The 21624-nt window shown below is 40.9% G+C and overlaps 3 protein-coding genes across 6 annotated transcripts; all 3 read right to left on the reverse strand.

Moving 5' to 3' along the window:
• Positions 1-857: 857 nt before the first annotated feature.
• Positions 858-5586, reverse strand: gpaa1 (glycosylphosphatidylinositol anchor attachment 1). Of its 3 annotated transcripts, none has more exons than XM_005476381.2 (13): positions 5462-5586; positions 4994-5114; positions 4722-4901; positions 4471-4582; positions 4208-4355; positions 4015-4116; positions 3730-3926; positions 3425-3621; positions 3165-3318; positions 2981-3052; positions 2682-2878; positions 1885-2055; positions 858-1796 (listed from the first exon to the last, which is right to left on the reverse strand). In XM_005476381.2, the coding sequence occupies exons 2-13, from the start codon at positions 5065-5067 to the stop codon at positions 1553-1555; spliced, it is 1848 nt and encodes a 615-aa protein (XP_005476438.1). In that variant the 5' UTR covers positions 5068-5114; positions 5462-5586; the 3' UTR covers positions 858-1552. The 3 variants fall into 3 exon arrangements, with proteins under 3 accessions (XP_005476438.1, XP_003437924.1, XP_005476439.1); XM_003437876.3 differs by having other exon boundaries at positions 2682-2875; positions 5462-5577; XM_005476382.4 differs by lacking the exon at positions 5462-5586 and adding an exon at positions 5213-5364.
• Positions 5587-6185: 599 nt separating this feature from the next.
• On the reverse strand, positions 6186-8077 carry exosc4 (exosome component 4). The gene is made up of 3 exons (XM_003438114.5): positions 7823-8077; positions 6812-7018; positions 6186-6712 (listed from the first exon to the last, which is right to left on the reverse strand). The coding sequence occupies exons 1-3, from the start codon at positions 7991-7993 to the stop codon at positions 6353-6355; spliced, it is 738 nt and encodes a 245-aa protein (XP_003438162.1). The 5' UTR covers positions 7994-8077; the 3' UTR covers positions 6186-6352.
• A 711-nt stretch (positions 8078-8788) lies between these two features.
• prkacbb (protein kinase, cAMP-dependent, catalytic, beta b) lies at positions 8789-21131 on the reverse strand. 2 transcript variants are annotated; one of them, XM_025900595.1, is made up of 11 exons: positions 20661-21131; positions 17255-17263; positions 16569-16630; positions 16362-16490; positions 15980-16078; positions 15800-15882; positions 15559-15685; positions 15374-15469; positions 13631-13753; positions 13328-13492; positions 8789-10197 (listed from the first exon to the last, which is right to left on the reverse strand). In XM_025900595.1, exons 1-11 carry the CDS (start codon positions 20704-20706, stop codon positions 10072-10074), a joined length of 1065 nt encoding a protein of 354 aa, XP_025756380.1. In that variant the 5' UTR covers positions 20707-21131; the 3' UTR covers positions 8789-10071. The 2 variants fall into 2 exon arrangements, with proteins under 2 accessions (XP_025756380.1, XP_003438161.1); XM_003438113.5 differs by lacking the exon at positions 17255-17263 and having other exon boundaries at positions 20661-21126.
• Positions 21132-21624: the final 493 nt, after the last annotated feature.

A 21624-nucleotide genomic window follows, 5' to 3' on the forward strand; every position in this document is an offset into this window, starting at 1 on the left:
GCATCAATACTCAGGAAGGCTGCGGTGTGAATCATAGCATCAGCTTCCTGCTCGTAGGTGAACAGAACCTGGTGTGATCTTCTGCTGCTGTAGCCCATCAGCTTCAAGGCTCAAGATGCTCTTCTGCAGCAGTCCCCAACCCTTTTTGCACCACGGACCGGTTTATGTCCAACAATATTTTCATGGACCAGCCTTTAAGGTGTCGTGGATAAATACAACAAAATAAACAGTACCGGTACCCAAAAAAAAAAAAAAAAAAAAAAATTTATTCATAACACACAGGAAAAAGACGCAGGGAAACCAAGTAAACAATTAAAAAAAATAACGATAAAAACAGAAAAACCCTGAAAACCATAAATTTCACACTCTCAACTTTCGCGGCCTGCTACCAAACGACTCACGGAGCGGCCCTGGGGTTGAGGACCGCTGCTCTTCTGCATACCTTGGCTGTAATGTGGTTATTTCTGTGTCTGTTCCTTTCCTATCATCTTGAAGCAGTGTGGTCATTCTTCTCCAACCTCTAGCATCAAGCAGGCATGTTTAACCAGAGAACTGCACCTCACTGGGTATTTTGTCTTTGACTGTTCTCTGTAAAACCTCCCGATGTTTGTACAGGGAAGGACTTTGTGAAAGTCCTCTTAATCTGTGCCAACAGGTCATTTCAATCTTTTTAGTGTTTTTCAACATTGAAAAAAAATCTATTTTTCATCCATGTTTATTATATTACAGATTACAAAGTTGAATAATTCTGTGACACAGTAAATGATATAAAATTCGTGAACACCCCCGTCCTAATGGAACGTTTTTATGTATTTACATTGCCGTAGTAAATAAGCTGTACGTATGTGCAGTGATAATACAGGAAGGTGTCAAAATGTATTTTATTTTTGGCAGCCATAAATATGAAATAAACACAAACCAAAGTTTCAACAAGTATAAAAATATTAGATGTAGTGATGGCTTGTTCCAATGCAGACAAACATTTTAAAAAGAGGCAGACGGCCAAAATGGTTTCTACCATTATATCACTGTTTTATATGTTGGTACCGAGTCAATGTTTAGCATCCTGTATGATTAAAAAAAAAAGAGAGAGAGAGAGCACAGTATTATTCTTTATGTATCCCCCCCAAAAAAACCTTTAGAAGAAATCCCCAAAAAAGTCTTTAATCAAAATCTCTTTTTACACAAATCAACCCAACCGTGACTTTTATAGTTATTGGGAAAAACTCATCCCCTTCATGCACCTATACTGTATAATTCTGAGACTGATGTTAAGTAGAAATCAGTTCATTTTGCTCACTTTCAAATAGTTTTGGTGACTCAGAAATGCCTCTGATGTTTAAAAGACTGAAATACTTCGAGTAAACGTAATAACCAAATGTCCAAACATGGAGTTGGAGTTGCTGCGTCTTTTCCAAGGCAACTACAGTACATTGTTTTTTCCTCTCCAGTGGATTCAACTGATAATTCTTCACATTCACCCAGCAATGACAAACCTGAGAACATTTCGGAGGGCGGTCGCACTCACGAGACTCTTCAGTGGACCTGTGGGCTACTTCCAGAAGAGGATGTTCCAGAAAAGCAGCCAGCATGGATAAACCAGCAAGGCTATGAGTGGGTAGACTAGAGATCCATACAGGGAGTGGTCCAGGATCCCCTGTGAAATGACTGATAGATACAGCAACCACCCATCTTGGAAGCTGACAGGCATTTCTTGCAGCTCTTGAAAGAAAAAGACTGAAAACAGGAGCGTGCAAGCTGGGCTGAGGATGACCAAGATGAACGCTGACAAAACCCTGGAGAGAGAAAAAGAGCAGAACACAGTTTTAGTTCTGTATGGTGATAGGGGGCTATGAAGGCCAAAGTGTCTGTGCGGGTGTTTACTTTGGAACGTGGGGTGTGACAAAGGCAGCTAACGGCACCAGGGTGAGAGCCAGAATGAAGCCTAAGGAGAAGTTGATGAGGGCAGTGCAGCCCAGCAGCACAGCCAGATACAGCACCGCGATGAGCTTCAGCACTCTCCAGCCCTGCTCCGTGCCCTCCCCCGACAGCAGTCTGCAACAAACAACACAACAGCTCACTTAATCTCCCGCGTCAAGTTAGCCATTGTCTCATAATCAACTAAAATTAATGTTTTGACATGTTTACAATTTAAGTTTATGTACTGAACTTTGAGGGGTAATCCACACAGGAAGCTCACTTTAGTTGATCGACTCATTCGGGCCCCACAAATTTTAAGTCGCCGTCACCTTTTTTAACTTAAAGTTACCAAGTGCTACTGACTTTCTGCGGTTTCTGGTCGCTTAAGTGTGTGCACTGATGCATACATAACTCAGTGTGAGAACCCTAAATGATTTGAATTTGTGCTCATACTGAAAACTCAGTTTCATAGTTTGTACATTAATGTTTCGCCCTCCTCGAGTCACTCTACTCTGACGTCAGGAACTGCCGCTCACTGGATATTCTTCTCTCTTTTTCTGACCATTCTCTGTAAACCCTAGAGATGGTTGTGTGGGCAGTTTGTGAAATACTCAGACAAAGCACTTCTTACTATCATCTGATTGATTGATTAAATATTTGTGTTAACAAGCAGTAGGACAGGTGTATCTAATAAAATTACCAATGAAGGCTTACAAGAAAAATCAATTCACACACACGCACACACACACATTATGTAGTACCTGTGTGTGTTATGTGGCAAAGCCAGGCCTGCTGTGTAAATAGCAATTGCTGTCAGGACCACAGCCTCGGTCTCAGACACAGGAAAATGTTCAACAGCAGTCTCCTGAAAACGGATCGGCAGCGCGTACAGAGCAACTCCTGTCAGGTGGCTGATCACCAGAGGAGTCAACACCGACAGCACTCCTGGACTGGACTGCTGGGAGGAAGCAGATTTTTATTAAAGTGTTGATTAACCAGACTTAAGCCAGCAAAATTCAGGTTCAGTTTTGATGAGTTTGTCGTAGCACGTGTGTCTAACCTGATCAATGTCAGCAACTCCATCCTCTGTTGTCGATGGTGGAGTATTGAGTTGAACCCACAAGTCTAACGCCTGTATTACAGTCAAGGAAAAAAAACTCTGAAGGTTGAATGTGTTCCCACCCTGCTCTCAGCTGTTATTAGGTTTCTTTTATACATTTCATTTCATTTTTATTTCAGGATACACGCAGCAGCAGAATAACGGCGAGCAGGCCAAAGGCTGGCATGTAGTATCCAATAGAGACAAAGTGAGAGAGTGACGGCATGAGGTAGAAGAAGTAGGACTGGTGCAGGCGCTCCAGGAGGTTATTCAGCTTACGATACATTCCTTCCAGCAGCCTGCAGGACATTCATTTAGACAAAAAAAAGATCATAAAAGTGTCAAATTACAAGCAGAACATAAAAGCCTTAAATATAAACAAAAGCAGTATACACCATCTCTGACCTGCCGATGGTAGTGGCGTCAGTCTTGTACTGCCGGAAGCTGTTGACACCCTTGATGGTTGCAGCTTCGATGTGGTAGCGCAGAAACAGGCCGTGGTCTCCCCAGGGCCGCCCACTGGCCTGCTTCATCACCATTAGCATCATGGTCTGGACTGCGTGGCTGTACCCCGACACGCTATCCCAATCGTTCCTTTGCAGCTATAAACACATCCACAAAGAAAAGCTACATAACGACTCTTCAACACATAGTCTTAGCACTCTGCTAACCACACACAGAGCAGAGTGCGTCTGTTTATAAGCCTTTACCTTGCCCTGAATGGTGCAAAGAACTCCTATCTTCTGACAGAAGGCATAGAAGAGGTTTGCTAAGTCCAGGTTGGGTAACTGGCCATTGAGACCTTCCAGTACCAGGTCCAAACTGGTGATGACATCACTGCTAAGCTCCAGGGACAGTGCTGCCTGGATTGATCCACCACGGCCTTGTAATGGAGACCACGACATACCTGGATGAACCATTTCAACAGTAAAGTTAACTTAGTTATACATCTCATTCCTTTATTTTACTGTAACTAGATACACGTGTTTGATCACCTGTAGTGTTGGTGTGATGGTAGCCCTCCAACCAGGCCTGCATACCAATCAAATCATGCTCATTGACAAGGAAGATGATGTCCTTGGCCCAGTAAATCTGATCTATTAAAAAAACAACATTCATTAAACCAAGAAAAGCAAACAGCATCATTCAAATTGTGGAGAAGGAGAGGGGAATGGGTGCTGTACTCACTTCTGAAGTACTGAGCCAAGCCGAGAAGCAGTCCCACAGCCTGGTTGTTGCTATCACCTGGGCTGCAGGGAGCACTCAGCACCAGGGCTTCAGTCCGTGGAGCTCTAGGAGCTCGAAGGATACCATATACATTTGTGCCTTTTACAATCTGCCAAGAAGAGGAGACAGCACCAAAGGATAAGTCATTAAATATTCATAAAGATTGTGCAAAAACCAGTCTGTCTCTTGCTGAGAACAAAATCAGTTTTCCACGATAAACTCACATATCTCTCTTTGTTTTCATCAGGGAAGGGTAGTGTGCGAGAGAAGCTCTGAGTAAACACTTCCAGTCCTCGATCCTGCATATTCTTCACGAGCCAGTCCACTGGCATCCCACTGCAGAGACGCAAATAGTCAAACAAGATTACTGTAAAAACGATCAGACTTCTACCGAGACTTGAGTTTCAAATAACAACAAAAAACTAGGAACAAACTGCATAAAGACCCACAAGCACAAGTCTATAGTAAACCTTACCCAACTTTCTTCTTATGGGCTGCAAACTCCCTCCCGGTGGCCAACGCTCTCTCCCCAGCTGGAAAGCGCTCCTCCACCATGGTAGAGCCCATGGCATTCTCTGACATGTATGTCCGCAGAGTGAACGGCTCAAAGGCCAAACCCATGAACCAAGCCACACCGGCAAAGTAGCAGACCACACTAAAACAAGACAGAAGTAATATTAATAGAGAGAGAGAGAGAGAGAGAGCTAAACGAAAGTAGGCAGACGTTTCACACTGACTAAAACTCACCAGATTGGGGCATTGAGGCGAGTCAGCATACTGATCAAAGCCCGTCTTCTGTTTGGGTCAGATAGCAGCCCCATATTATCAGCTGTAACGTTACTCCAAAGCCTGGATTTACTGGCGGATCCTGAAGGAAACACACAGACAATTTAAATATGATTTGTTAACAATCCGTAAGGATAACTACCGCTGAGGAATACACATCGATATGAAGACATTTATGACCATTCGACGCTGCGGTAATCACGCCTTTATATCGAGCTGAGAAATTGCTTCCTGGGATCCATTGTCAGAGCATCTACTGACAGCTGAGGTTAGCCTGGTGCAGCGAGCTAGCAAGCAAGCAGGACGGTTTCGCTGAGTGGTAAATGTTTAAACCCGCTATACGCTGAAAAAGCTTTTTTTTTTTTTTTTTTTTTAAAGAGCTTTAACAAATTTTTTTATTATTTTGCAGAATATATATAAAAAACCCACCTGTGTCCACTGGTCACATCCACCTTCAGAGGTGGGGCTTTATCGCAGAAGCCGCTGCTGGACGTTTTCGATTTCCTTGTTCCTGCGGGAACATTACCGCGGCGCACCGACTTCCGCTCAAGCAAGTTAAAATAAAATAAAGTAAAACAAAATAAAACGACACAAAGAAATATTGAAAATACTGGATGAATAACCCGTTTCATCGTTATTAGGTACATGTTATACGTTATAAGGTACATGTTTAAAACTTCCCTTAAAATTTTTCTTAAATGCTTAAAGCTCGTAGTTTTCATTTAGCTTACCTTAATACAGAGTGACTTTACTCGTGTATTTAGTTTAAAACATAGTTTTTTAAATTATTATTTATTGCTATAAAATGTAGAACATCAATGTGGTAGCTTGTTTCTGCCAGTGGAAATATATATCTCAAAATGTGTGAGCTCAGAAGTAAGTCAACATTTCAAGATACTTAGTAACCAGAAAGGGTTAAAATCTCAAAAATTTTGAGTTGGACAAACAAGCTTCCATCATAGAGAGTAGGGAGCAGGTGGGGAAGATAACCGGGGGTGATGGAGGTGTGTCCTGGAGAGAAGGTCAGTAGAAACAAGAGAGGATACATGTTTCAATGGCTGGGAGGCAGGTGGAGAGGTGAAGCTGCAGGAGCAGACGTCGTATAAGTAGACAAGTTTGAATACCTCACTCACAAATAAACAACCAATAAGGAAACGATGCATGACTAAAATATTTATTATTACATTTATCACATACATACAACAGTATTCAGTGACTGATATAAATGAATTAAACGTTAATATCATTTGTAAATATTTAAAGTCCAATAACACTTTCAAGCTGCACTCGGAGTCCACATGTTCCTGCTGCCGTCCCACGTCACTCTCCAGTGAGCACCGAGGCTTCTTGAAGATGCTGCCTCACCACCTCATCCAGCACTTTGCTCACACCTTTACAAGCAGTCATTGCAGCTTCAATCAGAGTCTCGAGGTGATCCTGATGCAGTCTGGCATCCATCTGCAGCAGAGCGATCTGTCCACCTCGGGGCAGAAGCGCTAAAGCCAATGAGCTCACGCCTCCACTTTCCTCCGCATAGCACAGGTCAGCGAGGGGGGTCTCATCCACAAACCCTACAGTGCAGGCACACACATAGTCCCGCATAGGGATGCCAGCGTCAATCACTGCCAGTGTGGCAGCATTCACGCACACGCTGTAATTCCCTCCGTCTGACTGCAGAATCTGTTGGAAGACGATGGAAACGTGTTTGTGAACAATTACAAAGAAATCTATAATACCTATAATACCTCTCACCAGATGAAGTGTCAGTCCAACACGAACCTTGACATAGATATCAATTTGAGAGCGAGGGTACAGCTGGGTCATCACAGCAGCCTCAAACGTCTGCTTCAGGTGGAGGCTCATCTCAGTGGATTTGCGGTCTCCGTGTGGTCGTCTCTTCCTCTCCGCTGTGCTGAACGTGGCCATGCTATACTGACAGTTGATAACTGCTCGATCATGAAGAGTCCGACTTCGGGAACCTCGCATCTGGAGGAAAACGACACGTAAGAACTGATGTACAGCTTGGACTGGACGTTACTGTGCTTAAACACTGGGACAATGTTAACTGCACTGAACATAAAGAAATGCTGCAATATACACCAACTGGACACTTTTTTTGGTGCACTTGTTCGACGGCTTGTTAACGCAAATATACTTGGAATATAAACGTATCATTTGCACACAGTCAACCTGATTATTGTTGCTGACTGTGTCCATCCCTTTATGACCACATCTTGTGATGTTTGCTTCCAGCAGGATAACACCCCACATCACACACCTCAAATCACCTCAAACAGGTTTCTTGAATATTCTCAAATGACCTCTAGAATCACCATTTCTCATTCCAAAGGCATAACAGGAGATTAATATTATGGATGTGCAACCAACAAATCAGCAGCCACTGTGTGATGCTATTATCTCAATATGGACTAAAAAACTCAAGTGGAAAAGTGTTGTTGAATTCATACCATGGGCCAAGGTGTACCCAATCAAGTGTCTAGAGAATGTATATGTTATCATAACTTTGATTTCAATTAATACTTCATGCTGTTGAGCCTTAAATAAAACTTCCTACACATCTGGTCTGCTTTGAGCAATAATTTAATAATGATACTACACTGTGCAAGTACTGCTACAAGCAAAAGATCTCGCTGAAAATTCCCCTTTCTCAGGTATTTACACTATATTATATCAAAATGTGGCGACTTTATGTCACTGGTGTGATGACCATAATCAAATGCATTTTATTGTTTATCCCCACTAACCCTCCCCTCCATCCGCGGCACTTACTTCGTGGGGACCGTACACCACGGCCAGAGCTTTGGTGTTCCCCTGCTCTAAATACGCAGAGCCGTCGGCCTGAGTGAACACACCCATACGGGCCTGAAGCTTCCGCAGCTCGGTGGCTTTTCTTCCATCTAAACGGTATCCTTGGTCAGACAGCAGTTCCAGGCCCGCCATGTTTCCGTAAACTTCGAATGAACGGAAACGCAGCGTCCCACGTGTCTCCTGCTACACTACATTACCCATACGCCGAGTACCTACGGCAACACCATAGGTCCAAACCGAACGACAACTTCCGGAAAAGAAAAACAGCCAGAGCGGAAACCATGAGAAGCAGAGTTAGTATCCACAATAAACCGTTTTCATTGTGTTTAATACTCTGGTTTCACGTAACTGGTGGCTATGGTCATCTTTTATATACAGTGTTGTGGTCCAAATATGTAGTGATGGATTGTCAGTTACAACAAATACAGAAATATAGTGGTTAGCACTGCTGGCTCACAGCAAGGTCCTGGGTTTAAACCACCAGCTAGACAGGGCCTTTCTCTGATGAGTTCACGTTTCCATAATGCTTGTGTGGTTTCTCTCCAGCTTCCTCACGTGCATTGGTTAACTTGTGATTTTAAATTGACCAAAGGTGTAATGGCTGAATGCGTCTTTGTGTGAGCTCTTTAACAGACTACTGATCTGTCCAGGTAGCACCAAGTCTTTTACCCCTTAGTCACATGGAAAAAGCCCCAGCCCACTTCTAAAAAGCTAACATGTATTCACCTGTATTCAAGTTATGTGTAATTAAGCTGTTCATACCAAGATGCCAAATCAGGAATCCATAGTGCTCACTGTGATACAAACTTGCTTAAAACGTCTAAAATAAAATATCTTCTCTTGAGGCCTCTGGACTTTTGATACTACCCAGATCACACAGTAGGATCCGCAATCCACGATGGAAGAAAGGGTGCAAGAAAATTCCAACACTTTTAAAAATAAAATTTATTAGCATCTCTAATGTGTATAAATAAAAACATATATGAAACAATGCATATACGTATGATGTAATGAGCTTAACAATAACAGGGTTACATGTGATACAAAGGAGCAGTCTTCATTTTAGCCAGTGTATTGTGAGGAAAACTGAAATCAAGCTTTCAAATATGCATACCTATAAGTTGCAAATCTACATTCTTTGACAAGAATGAAATAAAGAAATCTCTTTGGGGCGATAACAGGGAGAATATGGTAAATATCCTTTCTTTTATGCATTCCTGTTCAAAGATTTTAAAACATCTTTCATTGAGTACATTATACTTTTTTTTTTTTTAAAGATTCACTAAATGTTGAGGCGCGGAGCTGCAACACTATTCACACTGACCCTCTCAGCTTTACATAAAAGTTAAAACCCTAAAAGGATTTCTCTTTACTCCCTTTTACCGAGGTCACGTTGTTCCACAGACATGTAATGAGGGTCTTTATAAGCAGGCCCGATGGGGACAATATGATTATAATGTTTGACACAGCGACAAAATATTGTAACATATCAAACTTTACATGTAACTAGCGGACCCAAACAGATCAAACAAACAAGTGGATTTTACATTTTTACTAATGTAACAAGGTTTGTCCTTTTCTGCATGGCTTGCTGTGCCTGGGTCACGATACAAAGGAGACAGTGAACATGGGGGTGAGGGGGGCTCATCTAAGGATTTGGCTCTCTAAGGCTTAAAGCAAAGAATGGAAAGGACCTCTCTTCTTGTGTCACCTAGCGTTTTCCCATTTGGTCATCCTTTAAACAGTCAAAGTTGTCAAATGTCTGGACAGATTTGCACCTAAGACAAAATCTAAATGTGATGCACACTCTTAATGTACATTGCTGACAACTGGAGGGGAATCCCTACAACCCACAATGTGTGTATCATTATTGGCCACTGTCAGTTTTTCCTCATAAATTGAAAAATATCACATTTTTATAGGGGATAACAACATCCAAGACTAACTGCTTCAAAGTAAAAAAAAAAAAAAGGATAAGTACAAAAAAAACAACAAAAAGAAAGAGAAAAGTGATGTGTCTGCTTTAATATGCAGGTGTACGTGACGGTGACAGGTTATCGGCACCCAAGGATCATGGCGACCTCATTCAGCCTTGTGGAATGAAGGGACTATGTAGTAGATCTGAAAAAGATGGTCTCTGCTCCATCCCAAGTCTTCAGAAGAGTGCAAAGATCCCCTTATTTTCCCTGATATATCCATGTTCTCACGTCCTAAAACTCTGCAAACTCCTTCGCGCATTTTTCCGTTAAAGAAACGCGGATTTCCTCCTCCTCGTAGTCGTCGAAGTTGCTCGTGTCCCCCGGGCCTCTACACTTTGGTATGAATGGAGCTTCAACCTGCAGAAGAACAGAAAGACTTGTTTTACTGGGTGGGATTATATTATATTTATGCCTACACTGGCTTGTCAGTAGAGCAGGCAAGACTGTATTGTATTACAGTGAATCTAGACAGCATTTGTTGTCCTGGCAAACCCCAAATGCTGTCAACTTAAACGATGTGCTTGTCAGATAGCTGGTGAAGCCTCTTCCTCTACAATGGAGGCAGTTTTTAATAACTTAACAAAAACTGGCAACTGCAGTTTGTGTAACAATTCACCAGGTGTGCAGATACGAGAGCACACACATCTAAATTTCCCTCTCAAGTCTGCTTTTCATTCCTAAAACTACTTTATTCACATCCTGAGTAGAACAAAGCACAAAAGCATGAATCCTTTCATTAGACATCTTAATCCCATCTTAAAAATCATCCTCAAAGCATCTGATCTGAAGAGCTTCCACACCACAGATACAGACACTTGTGCCTTCATAAATAATCAGACATACACTTTACAAACCAGCTGATGCATAACAAAGAGTTAAACCTTTAAAGCCCTAACCATGAAATCATTCAGATAATTTGTTCATCGAATCTTCTGACAATTTTTGAAATTTATCGTTTAAAAATGTATTGTCCAATTTATTTAGGTTTTATGGGGGGGAAAAAACAAAACAGCAGAATCACAATGATGATGAAAAACTGTATGTATCAAATATGTTACAGGTTAATGGGTACCTCTGGTATCGCTTGTACTTTCATCTTTGTCCCCTCTAATTTAACAGGATTTTGTATAGTTACATTTTAACTAGGGCTGCACAATGACTCAAATTTTAATCTCAATCATATGAGAGTTTGGCTTCCCATAACTGTTCAGCATCACATTTCCTGAAAGCACTTGACTGGGGTGATATACTCCAGATAACAGACCATCGAAACAAAATTTAAATGTCTGGCGCAGCACGACGTGGAGCTTGTCCCTAGAAGCGGATCATCATTCATAGTTTGGAAATACTTTGGATGTAGGGCAAGCAACGTCAGCCAAGTCATATTGTGTCTGTGCTGCAAAGCAGCACAAGTACCTTATTGAAAACAAATCACAAACTGCAGGATAATTAATGCATGAAGGCTAAGGAAAAACAACGCAATGGCTGCTAGCAAGAATTTTCCAACATCAACTCAGACGTTTGTAAAAATAAGCCTCCGTATGAATATACGTCTGGCTCACAAAGACACACTGAAATCACAAAAGTAGCCACATTAATTTAACCAAAGATATGTGAGTTAAAAAAAAAAAAAAACAGGGTAAGTAATGCAGGCTTCTGGAAAATGATCAACATACGGGGACAAAAGAGCCGTTATCCCCAGCGCAATTATTTTTCCAAAGTGGTAATACCTGCCCTGTATGCAAAACGTTGCAGGGGAAATGGCAAATGATCTCAGAGTTGTCGGGCACTTGGTACTCCAAGCTTCATTCATATCCCTGGTACTGGAGTGAAAAACTTCACATTTTGCTTCTAGGAGACGCACTTAGGTCACTGAAATATTTGTCTGCAAAGATGTTTTAATTAACAGGAATTTTACAAAAGCTAAAAGTGGGTGCCGTGCCTCACTGACTCAACTATGCATAAAGTTCTACTTTAATTTTTATTAATATTTATTTTTCTTCTAAATGATGCGCTGAATTTAAGTCATTCAGTGTTTATGTTTTATTTATTTTTTTGTTTGTTTGCATCCGGCTTGTGGACAACAGTCAAATTAGCCATCTGGCAAACACTGTAAATTGACCTCTTCGGACAAAGCATTATCTTTGATAAAATTAATATAATCATTTATATAATCTATATTTAACTTTCTTTTAACTTGCTCTTTGTACTGTGTTTGCACATTAATTTTACCCATTATTTAACATGAGTCATATGATTGCAGCTTATTCAAATACATAATGCACATAACTGAGACTAAAGACAAACTGTGATTGGACGATTTTCTCAAACAGCAGAGTTGCATCTGTAATGCTTTAATACATCACTTACTGAACACTACTTTCAATGATGCACTCAGTACAACACAACGTGTATATCTTAAAGACAAAAACTGTGGCATTTTTTCAGAGTTGCCAGTTCAACTCCCTCTGCTCTGGATTTACTACATGTCAGAGAATAACCTTACACGCAGAAGCATGTGACATTAGCCAGGATCCAGAAACAAATGCTATATGATTAATCGGATCATTTGGTCATAGTCAGATGTCTACTTTTTTCCATAATTATTAAATCATGAAACACATATTAAAACAAAATGATCAAAGAGAAGAAACGACCTCTGCAAAAATAACAAAATATGCTTAAACGAGCTGGACTAGAATATTCAAATAGGATATTTATTCACTGGGACTGAGACATTGTCTTCATAAAATCTCAGCATGGGCGCTTGCCAACTTACAGTGAGACTACACAGTGACTGGCCCAAGATATTACATTCTAACACTGTCATACAGCAATATACTAAAGGCAAAGCAACTGAATTTCTGTCCACAAAGAAAAGGCTCCAACTTCACTGTAAATACAAAACAGCTTCTCTTCCTTTTTGTAGCTCTTTATCTTGCTTTTATGCCACAAAACCCCAAGAAGCAACTCTGCTCATGAGGAACTGCTCTGGAGTTTTACTGGACTAACTTAAACAGAGAACGCTGCTTATTTTCATCTTATAACAAATCACAGGTAGAAGAGTGCAAAAACAAAGTAAAAAAACAAAAACATAATGCTTGCATATTAAGCTAAACTAAAGGAAGTCAATAAGATTTAAGCCCAAGCTAAATAACTAATTAGATTTATCCAAACAGTCCATTATCACTGTCACGCCTGCAAACTGGCATGTGGCACCATCTGCAGTGAAGCTGGGTGATTTCCAAGTGAAAAAACCCCACACCTTTTTACTGGCCAGTTAAAAAAATGAAATAAATATATTAAGTAAATACTGTGCATGCAACAGCTAAGTAACGACAATCAGAAAGGACCGTGTAGTAAAACTGATTGAAGAGTATTTGGAAACTTTCTAGAAAATAAATAAATATGTGTGTAAATCGATATATAATTAACTCTACGAGCTAATTCTGTATGGTGTCACTTTAATGTGTGTTTGGTATCTTGCCTTTCTCTCATAGATTGCGATCCAGTCTGTTGTGGCGAACCATTTGTGTCCCTTGATGTCATTGACTCCATTCTTCAAGTTGCCGTAGCGTTTGGTCAGATCCACCTGCAGCAGGTTTCTCAACAGGTCCTTTAAATCGGAGCTGAAGTGGGACGGGAACCGAACCTGAAAAGACTGCAAGTGTTAGGATTTCATTTCTAGTAGTTAAAGCAGTCGTGCACATTTAATTTAACTTAGCTATCATGCATGGCCGTTGCTCCTCATGCCATCATGTTGGCATTTCCAAAAGAAGCAGCTTCTTACCTTTCCAGACACAATCTTCTCATAGATCTGAATAGGCTGATCTGCAAAGAAAGGAGGGTAGCCAGCTGCCATTTCATAGATGAGGACTCCAAGGGCCCACCAATCCACAGCTTTGTTATAGCCCTAAAACGAACATAACACATGTTAATATAACAGAAAACACACAAGAAGAAAAATACTTATAGTATATAATTGGAGAAAAAGTAGGCTGTTTTTAAGACATTTAAGACTTTCTCATTATAATTTATCACTTGAGAAAACTTCCAAATGGCTCCCGCAGCTCCACTTGGATAATAACACCGAGGAGCTTTGGTTAGTTGCATTGTAAGAATCTGTATTTCACCACTAATTTTACTCTGACCTGCAGTTAGAAAACTGGAACTTTGTATATAGAAATAAGACATTTGTATAGCAAGCACAGACAATTCTTTTCCCTCTCTAGATAAATTCCTGCTACAGTCCTTTTCTTTTAATGATGATTTTTATTTTTTGTCATAGAAACTTTTGTAAAATATGACTCATCTACAGACCAGTGTTTAGGCTTTACAAGCATCCATTAGCAGAAATGAAACGGTACTCATAAACGTGCTCAAAACTGTTCATTAACGCAAATGTTGAATCACCCAATCATACTGCACATCTCAATTCATTTATGCACGGTCAGGACAACCTACTGAAGTTCAAACTGAGCATCAGAATGGGAAAGAAGGGTGTTTTAAGTGACTTAGACCGTAATATAGTTGTTGGTGCCAGGCAGGCTGGTCTGAGGATTTGAGAAACTGATCTCCTGGGATTATCCCACACAACCAACTCTAGCGTTTACAGAGAATGGTTTGACAAAGGGAAACTATGCAGAAAGCAGCAGTTCTCTGTGTAAAAATGTCTTGTTGATGCCAAAGGCCAGAAGGGAATGAGAAATCAACAGCAACTGCATTCAAAACTCACTGAACCTTGAAGCAGATTGGCTATAACAGCAGAAGAGGACACCTGGTGCCACTCCTGTCAGCTAAGAACAAGAAACTGAGGCTATAAATCACACCGGTTCACCAAAACTGAATAATAGCAGATGGAAAAATGTTGCCTGGTCTGATGAGTCTCGATTTCTGCTCCAAAATTTGGTCAGGTTTTAGTGAAAACAACATGAAAGCATGGATTCATCCAGCCTTGTATCAGGCTGCTGGTGGTAGTGTAATGACGTGGGGGATATTTCCTTGGCACACTTTGAGCCTCTGAGTACCAATTGAGCATCGTTTAAACATCACAGAGTATTGTTGCTTACCATGTCCATCCCTTTATGAGAACAGAATCTATATAAAGTGAAGAATTCAGTCAGTTCTGAAGCCAAATGGAGATCTGTACCTAAAGTTGCCCAGGAGTTTTTATTACTGTATCACCTGTAACTAAAAGCTTTGTGTTGTTAGAATGTGCCCTTCTTATCTACACAGGCAGTAGGTCCACTTCCACTGAGGCGCAGCGGGCACTTAAAGCTCACCTACATGTCTAGAAAGGAACCGGTGATGAAGTTGGTCGCAGTCCTACAGAAAAGCCTTTTAAAAGATGAGCTGTAAACCTTTTCTTCCTTTGTAGTCACACAACAGCAGCTTGATGTTATTTTGCTTCAACATTTCTGTGTGGCATCACTGATTTTCAATATTAATCAAATAATGACTCAAGTAAGAAAAAAAGCTTTGATGCCGTGCAGAAAAGTAATGAAAAAGTAAAGTTACAAAATGACGTCCATACTTTGCTGAGTATGATTTCCGGAGCCAGGTACTCCGGCGTCCCACACAACGTCCATGTCCTGCCTTTTACTCGCTTAGCAAATCCAAAATCTGTCACCTGGAAGTCAGTAGCACATTGTTTATTCAGCGAGTGTGGACACACAGAAAACACAGCAGAATGGTGTATTGATCTGTGTTCTAGCTCACCTGAATGTAGCCGTGGTGGTCAATGAGAAGATTCTCAGGTTTCAGATCTCTGTATATGAGATCTAGTGAATGGAGGTATTCAAATGTCAGCACTATCTGGGCGGCATAAAACCGCGCATGTGGTTCACTGGAAGGGAAGCAGAGATAATTCGGTTTAGAGTCGTAAACAAACACGCGCGAGTACTATCAGAAAATCTATATGACGAATCAAAACCGCAGGAGACTGCAGAAGAAAACTAACCTGAACCGTCCAATTCGTCTTAGGTGTGAGAACATCTCACCACCAGGAACATACTCCATTACCATGTACAAATTGGAGTTGTCCTAAAACAAGAGGGGAGCGGCCAAAAAACACACTTTAATTTTACTGAGACTCAAATAAAGGAATTTTAATTACATAATGCCAAAAATCATACTGTACCTTAAATGCGTACTCAAGTTTGACGAGAAAGGGGAAGCTCACTGCCTGTAATATCCTCTTCTCATTTAATGTGTGTTCTATTTGCTTGAGTTTCACCACCTGACAGATAAAGAGATAAGATGACCTTGCCGGGCAAATCTCACAAACATTAGCAACAGACGCGGCTGAACACTGAAAGCAAAGGCAGCTTTTAGTTATAATTTATTTTACTTGTGTCCCCCAGTAACCCTTTTAATACAACAAGAACGGGTTATAATGTCATTTTTTTAAGAAGATTAGCAGCCATTTGTTGGATGTGTTTAGCGCCACCTCACTTTTATCGTCACTGCGTGGTTACCGCTCATGTCAACACTACTGTCTGTTTGACAGTGTTGCCACTGACCTTCTGCTTGTCCAGTATTTTCATGGCAAAGTATTGCTCTGTTCCTTTGTGCTTCACCAGCATGACTCTACCGAACGAGCCGGTACCCAGCGTCTTTAATCTGTCAAAGTCATCTAGGCACGTCGTGCTCTGTTGAAACAACATTGTGTTAGCCTGCTTCGTGTGCCAAGTCTTTAAATAGCAAGTTCAACTTTTCGAGATTCTGACCTGTGGTGGGCATTCCCATTTCCGTAAGAAATCTTCTTTGGCTTTGGCTAGAAACTCTTTAACTAAAAGATAAAGAGCACAGACAGGCGGTCAGAACACACTTCTTTATGCCAAAAGAGCTTGGCTTATGAGTACAAAAGTTATATTTGGCAAAAAGAACAAAGGGCATTGTTATAGAAGGGAAAGGAACAAATGAGGAGAACAATACGGGCAATCAACTCTCATCTGGATATGAATTAAAACGGTATATTAAAAGTATCACATACTTTAGTTTAAAGAGGGGGAAAAAAATACAAACACAAGACAGCAACATCCACAACAAGCAGACTAATGATGCATTCCAAGACACTCAGTTCTCTGTTATTTTGTAGCCTTACTAAAAACGGTAAGAGGACCACAGCACTCAGAAATGAGAGGGAAAAGTTTCTCTGAGCATCTTGTGCATCACTTACAAGGAGTTTGTGGGAAGGCTACCAAACACAGCATAAAATGGTAAGCATAGACAAACCAATGTATGGGACACACAGCAGACAGGAGATATCCAGATTGAGAGAATGCAGATAACAAAAAACACTGAATTATTTTCAAAGCAGGACAAAGTAAAAAGCAAGCACATCTAGCAAGTTTTCACAATAAGACCAATTCTGTTCTGCCATTCTGGTCATCTTTGGAGGAATTTAGCATACCAAAGGTCTCTATTGATCACCAAGGTTTTGCAGGAACAATCACCCACACGGATGACGTGATAGAGAAGAGAAGACAGAGAGAAATATAGAGTTCATGTACATAAAAACAAGTATAACATGTCAACAAACATGAAGCATGTGTAGTGAATAGAAGCAACAGGAATGAAAACAGAGTCGAGAGTCACGTGAGGAATCGAAGAAGAGACTGACTGCCTACTATGGTGTTTAAAAAAAAGGTGTATCAAAAATTCAGCCATGCATGCTAGATCAGCCTGAAAAGATAATCCTCTGTAGCAAAGATAAAAACATTACAAATCTAATCTGAACTACAAATGTTTTTTATTTAAAGCATCTTTCTTTTTTCACTCCCACTGAAAAAAGAACAGCTATGGTACAGTAATAAGTGGCTACCTCAATGTTGGAACTGAAGGTTTTTAGCAATAACTTTTTGTTGATAAACTCTATGGACACTAAGACATATGGATTTTTTTGTCTTTAACATGAGTATAGTGGTTTTATCAAATGAGGTTCTGGTTTCTAAGACTCAGACGTGCTATCTGAGTCACTTCCAGCACCCTTTCAAAACAACAGCAGTCGGTCTCCTTAGTTCCCAAACTCTTCCAGTGGGCTGTAAAAACAAAGAGGTGATACAATACAGCAGTAAACATCCTCCTTCACAAACTTTTTAAAGCGTGCTGTTGGTATCAAGTTAAACACAAGCATTTTTTATGAGGGAAAATAATACAGTTTTTCAGTTTCCATTGGATATATTGACTGGCAAGTCATAGCATACAGATTTTATTTGGATTTAACAGTGCCCTGTATATCATCCATTATACATTTTCACAGCAGATGCTGTTGCAGATGCCACATCACTCATCCTGCTGAACCACTGTGCAATATTGTTGTAGCACTGAGTGATTATTGTTATCGTTTTGTGTTTTTTGTTGCCATTTATATGCATTTTTATACTTTTAACTAAAACATCTGTGGAGCTGCAAAACCAAATTTCGTTTCACTGCATATTCTAGTGTTGCCAACTTGTATCATCTATTCTCTTAATTACTTTTCTTAGCTCTAGTATGACCTTTTATAAACTTTAATCTGTTAAAAATAAGAAAATAATGCCCCAAACTACAGAGGTCAAAGTTAAAGAAATGATACATTTTTACCCTTGCTTAAATAACCCATCACAAACTAAGCATAAATTCCAATTCCAAGTTCTGCAAATACATTAGAAAAAATATCCAGCTTGTTGGAGAAATAAATGAAGCATCTAAAAATTATACCAAAAACTTGAGGAATACACTGTCTCAACTCTAATTCAGTGCGGGGGGTTAAAAAAAACAAACTGTGAGGTTTAGGCCTGTTCAGTTTAAATCTTCAATACTCTTTGCAATGCTGCGTATCTATAGAGTAAAGTTAGCACAGTTGACAAGCCCTTTGTGAGATCAATGCCAAACTCCACACAAGCATGACATGGTTGAGTTATGTTGGCTTATCCAGTTACACTACAGTACACGCGCACTGTGAAATAAAACAGGTGTCATGATGGCAAGTGTTTAATCTCTCCGTCCAAGTGTGACCATGTCGGTGCTCTTCCAACCGGTCCAGCTCGTTGCATCAATGTACAGTAAACACAGGTAACGTGCAGCTCTGTGGGTAACCAGGTCGTCTTATCAGGGCGGCTACACTCCAGACAAATCTGCCCCTCGGAGCACAGTGTCAGCTTAAATGGGTTTAACAGTTAGCTATGGCCCAGGATCTAGGGATCATAGTTGCATTCAGCGGAAATGCTTGGCAGTATAGATAATATAGCTGATCTGATCATCTCCGTCTGCCTGAGTACGTCTGCTTGGCACTGTGCACCGGGCCTGTCTGGTGTCTCTCTACAGGTCAATAAATCTCAGAGGAACGTAATCACTGCATCATAAAGTGGCATTACCTTAAACAAACTCAGTGTACAACTCAACACAGATGGTTCTCGGTTTTGTGTTGTTTTTTTTTAAGAGTAAGAAAATGCACTGGGCGTGTTTTTGTTTGTAGCCAGATACAGGAGGATTTTTTTTTTATTATTTAAGAGCAAGGGGATGCTCAGTGATGACCAGCTGCACATATAAAAGCATATGAGCACAAAGTAACACTGGCCTAGTCCGAGCTACGTCAAACCTTTCAAAGCTTGTAATACCCCTTATCCTCTGACGAAGGTCTGATGACAAGCTGCTCCAGTCAATGACACTGAGTGTGAGAAGTGAGCCCTTATGGACCTTTACCACAGTAAGATTAGCAATGGGACTCTAAACAAATGAGTGACATGATTAAAGTGTGCTTTCTGGGGAGCGTGCGGCCCTAATGCTGGGAAGACGGCAGCAGGTCCAGGCTTTATGAATGGAAAGAGGGCATTTGTCATTTCTTCACCATATTTGGTCATGCTGCTGTTTATGCAGCCCAGAATAAAATGTGGCAGTGAAGAGCCCGGGGCAGGAACAATCCTACGCTGCCTTCAGATAAAATTTACTGTCTATTTATTTAACAATTACCCAAGAGCCTGCGGTTTATTGCCGCAGATTTAAGACCATCTGTGAAAACTTTCTGTCTTCATACAACTAGCTGCTGTTGTTATTGTTGAGAAGAAGCCTGCAGTCAAATATGCAGCAAGAGCCACAGCATTATAAAGCTCGAGATGACACAACAAAAGAGGTGGCGAGGTGATGCTAAGGCTTAGGATTTTTACTCATTTAAGCAGGGATTTTGACATGAGACAAATACAAGTCACTGATGAGTGTGTGAAGGCCCTGGAAAGCTACAACCATCAAGAGGCAATGAAATGACAGGGGCCTTCTGAGGGATAATCCCCCCCACCACTACCACCACCACCACTTAAAGCTAAAGTTAGCAGGCTAGCTGCTCTTCCAGGCTTTCTTGTGCTCCAGTTTGCATGCAAACCGCCTTTTTAACATTTGAAATGACCATAGAGATCCATTAATAGACACGCACTGCTTTCCTGGCTACTTAACAGGCTTTAATAGTCTGTTTACACTGCCAGGGCTCCCCTTCCCCACCCCCCTGAATGCCAAAAACCACAACAATCCTGGGGTCTTCTTGGAGCTATAGCTACCTTCAATAGCCCCACTATTTTAAAAACTAGATATATATTTGCAGAACCACAAAAACAATCCTTCATGCTCATTTTTCTAGCTAAACGGAGAGTGCTTTCAGCGTCGGTGCAATGTGGGAATGTGCGGGGGGCGATGACGGACGGACGGCCCTCCCTTGCTTTACTCTGGCCGGTAGTTTAAACAGTTTTTAGTTATAACAGGCTAGCTGACTGCTTCATGGCATCTTGTTGAGATGACTAAACGCAACACAATAACACTGCTGAGTTCAAACGACAGCTCGCACTCACCGCTCTCTAGCTCGTTGCCCTTCTTGGCGGTGGCAGCGTTCCCCATGGTGTGGAAGACACGGCGGTCGCTCCGACTGAGAAGAGATGGCGGCGGCTAGCTAACCTTCCAGCTTATGTTTTCGAGGTCTTCAAAAGAGGCTAGCCCGAAATCGATGCGAGTGTTTACTCGGTTTAAAACGCGAGGAAAGCAAAGTCCAGTAGCCGCCCCTCCTTTCCTTCCAGCTGCCCCCTCGCTCTCCCTCTGTCTCTCCCGCTCCTTCTTCCCTGCGAAAGATGTTCCGCTCCCGCTAGTTCACTGATGTCTGCGCGGCTGTCATGAAGCTAGCGGTCACTCCTGTTTCTGACTAAGCTGCTCCCGAGAACCGTCACCAGCACTCAGCTGCGTTCACGGAGCACTCAGGGGCTTGGATTGGCCACAGATGGCTCTGAGCAGATGCCAAACCAGGCATGCTTCCGCGTTTTTGGAGCATCGCGGCGATTGTATTTCGCAGATGTGGGATACCGTTAGAGTGCTCTTTGTCTGACTTTAGAAGAATGAGTCTTTATTTCATTTGTGCGGTCAGAGCCTAACTTTTAGTGTTCCCTTACACCATGTCAGCTGCACATCTGCTTTGACAAGTTCATTGCACAGCTTCAAATGTTTATTTCTATGCCTGTGATTTATACATGACGAGCACGCGATTCGATAGACAGATATAGTATCACAAATATAGTAGTAATAAATCACATATTATTATTATTATTATTATATTTAACTGAAAAAGAAAGGGAAAATTATGTTAAAACCATGTTGTTTTTCTATCAAAATAACCAAGGTTTTTATAGTTAACTGAAAGTAGACAAAAAACTAAAACAAGATTGGTTTTAATTTAACCGAACAAAATAATAAAAACTAGAAATGTTAAAAAAAAAAAAAAAAAAAAAAAGTGTAAAGTAAATTTCAAAAAAGTAAGTTAAGAAAAAA

Source organism: Oreochromis niloticus, linkage group LG18 (assembly GCF_001858045.2).
Source record: "Oreochromis niloticus isolate F11D_XX linkage group LG18, O_niloticus_UMD_NMBU, whole genome shotgun sequence".
Lineage (NCBI taxonomy): Eukaryota > Metazoa > Chordata > Actinopteri > Cichliformes > Cichlidae > Oreochromis > Oreochromis niloticus.

Bases quoted from the DNA above. Each gene is read 5' to 3' on its own strand.
- gpaa1 (XM_005476381.2), bottom strand. From the start codon at position 5,067: ATGGGGCTGCTATCTGACCCAAACAGAAGACGGGCTTTGATCAGTATG. The intron at 3,319-3,424 runs GTCAGAGATGGT...AATGTCCTGCAG, and splicing joins GACGCCACTACCATCGGCAG to GCTGCTGGAAGGAATGTATC. The intron at 2,879-2,980 runs GTTAGACACACG...GCTTCCTCCCAG, and splicing joins GAGTTGCTGACATTGATCAG to CAGTCCAGTCCAGGAGTGCT.
- exosc4 (XM_003438114.5), bottom strand. From the start codon at position 7,993: ATGGCGGGCCTGGAACTGCTGTCTGACCAAGGATACCGTTTAGATGGA. The intron at 7,019-7,822 runs GTAAGTGCCGCG...GTTTTCCTCCAG, and splicing joins TGGTGTACGGTCCCCACGAA to ATGCGAGGTTCCCGAAGTCG. The intron at 6,713-6,811 runs GTTCGTGTTGGA...GTCTTCCAACAG, and splicing joins AAATTGATATCTATGTCAAG to ATTCTGCAGTCAGACGGAGG.
- prkacbb (XM_025900595.1), bottom strand. From the start codon at position 20,706: ATGGGGAACGCTGCCACCGCCAAGAAGGGCAACGAGCTAGAGAGCG. The intron at 16,079-16,361 runs GTCAGTGGCAAC...TTTATCTGTCAG, and splicing joins AAATACTGGACAAGCAGAAG to GTGGTGAAACTCAAGCAAAT. The intron at 15,686-15,799 runs GTTAGTTTTCTT...CTTCCCTTCCAG, and splicing joins AGACGAATTGGACGGTTCAG to TGAACCACATGCGCGGTTTT.